This window comes from Electrophorus electricus, chromosome 18, assembly GCF_013358815.1.
Source record: "Electrophorus electricus isolate fEleEle1 chromosome 18, fEleEle1.pri, whole genome shotgun sequence".
Taxonomy (NCBI): domain Eukaryota; kingdom Metazoa; phylum Chordata; class Actinopteri; order Gymnotiformes; family Gymnotidae; genus Electrophorus; species Electrophorus electricus.
The window spans coordinates 4,241,690-4,244,189 of record NC_049552.1 but is presented as its reverse complement, the minus strand read 5'-3'; the positions used below and the strand labels follow the sequence as shown (position 1 = coordinate 4,244,189).

General features: G+C 48.6%; 1 protein-coding gene across 2 annotated transcripts in view; it reads left to right on the top strand.

The window, feature by feature from the left end:
• adgrd1 (adhesion G protein-coupled receptor D1) overlaps window positions 1-2,500 on the top strand; it is a 62,391-nt gene that overhangs the window by 45,205 nt on the left and 14,686 nt on the right. For both annotated transcript variants that reach the window (XM_035536264.1, XM_035536263.1), the window contains one exon: window positions 78-201. In XM_035536264.1, the coding sequence (XP_035392157.1) occupies window positions 78-201 (124 nt within the window). The remainder of the gene's footprint in view (window positions 1-77; window positions 202-2,500) is intronic.

Here is a 2,500-nt window from a genome sequence, read left to right as displayed (position 1 = left end):
TGTGTGTGCGTGTGTGCGCGCGCATGTGTGTGTGTGTGTGTGTGTGTATGTGTATTGTGTGTGTGTGTGTGTTTCAGCTCTAAGGAAGGCGTCTGGTCCAACGAGGGTTGTATGAGAACAGGAGGCAACCTGTCCTACTCCGTGTGTGTGTGCAACCACCTCACCAACTTCGCCATACTCATGCAGGTCATACCTATGGAGGTGAGAACAGTCGGTTAACTTCCTGACTCCTGCTCTACTGCAGGAAATGACCACAAAACAGACCCTAGAAATTCTTATGAAGTCCACTTAGTTTTTACTCACCAAAAAAAAAAAAAAAAAAAACTATAATTATACCTGAGTCTCCCCTCAGGTTTAGTCCAAAACAAACTCCCTAGTAGGGTGCACAAAATGAACAGAAATATTGCATTGCGATCACATTATGTTATGATTCATCGTTGTTTTAACACTCAGTAAGAACCATCCTGATTGGTTCGAGAGGTCATTTGCACGTTGCACCCTTCTGTGATATCAGTATTGAAAAGGCCAGTATCACAATAACGGTTAACAAATGATATATTGTGCAGCCCTACCTTGGAGCACTATGGCACTAATGGCCGTGACCGTGGGCTGAGCATGTAGTCCATTCAGTTGGCCCCCAGCCCCGAAACTGGTGAGAGGCAGCCAGGAAGAACAGATTTTGCTCGTGGTCTCGGGAGAGATGTATGTGGTGAGCTCCCATTAAGTGTGGTTCATGGGCTCCCTGTGGTCAGGGATACTAGAACATTCTGTGAGGATTTAGGAGACCATATTTCCTAGAGGCGTTTTCTGGCATGTTAATCCTCGAATAGATTTCCTTTCCCTCCCTTTAGGCTCGTAGCTCGTGGTTGAAGTCTGTGCTGTGCACCAGTTAGAGTAAGTTCGGCGCGGTTGGTCATGGTATGTGTGAGGAACCTTCAGGACCAGGCCTTGACGCTCCTGGCCCAGTTCCCCGGCCTAACTCTTAGACATTAAGGCCAGATCGTGGCGGGGAGCTCAGAAAACAGGCCGTCCTGGTGCCGGAGCCAACGCACCAGATGCGTGGTGTTTTCACTACGCAGCGAGCCAGAACCATGTAGGGCCCAAAGTTATGATTGGCCAAAGAGCTCCCTAAATCTCCACTGCACTCTTACAGGAGAAGGCACTTTGGAAGGAGTTGAGAAGGTCCTTATCCTGAGAGATGTGATGCATTTTGCATCTTGCCTAATTTGAAACCCAGTGTTGTGTGTGAATGTGTCTCAGAGGAGGCCAGAGAGTGTGTGGGCTGAGCAGCGCAGGGTGGGGGGGTTGGGAGTGGGGGGGGGCAGGTTGTGAATAACAGGTGCTTGGGAGAGGGGCAATCGGAACCACAGTGCGACTCAACACTTCTGAGACCTTTAGGACCATGTAGTTCCATATAGCAAAGAGCACTGCAAGAACACCATCAGCCCATGGGGCAAACAAGTGAACCAGGAACTGTTACAGCGTGACCCCTCCGGGACGGGAGCGGCTGGCTCTGGCGTCCAGGTGCAAGCCGATCGAGTCTGGCGCCACGCTCCGCTAATCACGGGCTCCAGGGCCACGCTGCCAATGTCCCCCAGCCGCCGAGCCTTTCATTAGCGTCGTCATGCAGGGCCTCTCCTCTCTCGACCGCGCCACGGAGCGCAGGGGTATTTTGGGGTTTTCCATAATCACAGAGCTGGAGGAAGAGCTAGTGTAGGGTCAGGTCCAGCTCTGAGATTAGCCCTGCACCCAGCGAAGAGACGGCAGGAGACCAGACAGGCCAGGGGGTCCCAAATGTACCACTCACTGTCTTTCTTATACCATCAAGGCTCTAATGCACTCTAGCACATCAGAAGCACTTTGTAAAACCTTTCCAACTACCACACGTTGTTAATTTATGGCTGTACGTGAAGTGGAGGCGTTCGGGTTAACTGCAGACACACGCTCCTAAAGTAAGTGATGTGATCTCTTCGAAACTGCCAGCCAAACCTCGCTGGAAGCTGCGTTAGCTTGTAGCTCAACGTAAAAAGTGTTGAGGAATGCAGTTCAAATGATAGATGAATTATTCATTTTACTTAGATTTCTACAGGGGTACTGATCTTTTTTGGGGGGTGGGGGGGGTTGTAACATCATTTTAACAATGCAAAAGTTCCAGTAGAAGCAATCCAGCTCAGGCCATGGTGCTTCACCCTACAGTGCAATTCCTCAAATAACAGTTACCGCTCCAAGTTCTTAGTGACGAATTTGCCAAATGTTACAATCAAAAATCTTCAGTTTTAAAATGATAAAAAGAAAGAAAGAAGAAAACCACAAAAATAAAAAAGTACGTTTAATGTTATATAAACACACAAGTGATTGAATCAGTGAACGGTAACCTTTGACATCGCAGTTACTAGTGGGATTGAATGTCGGAGTTTATTTGGCTCACCTCACTCAAGACTTCCAGAAACAATAATGTTGGATCTGAACAGGCCTAGTGCCCTGGACCATCCCAGCTCAG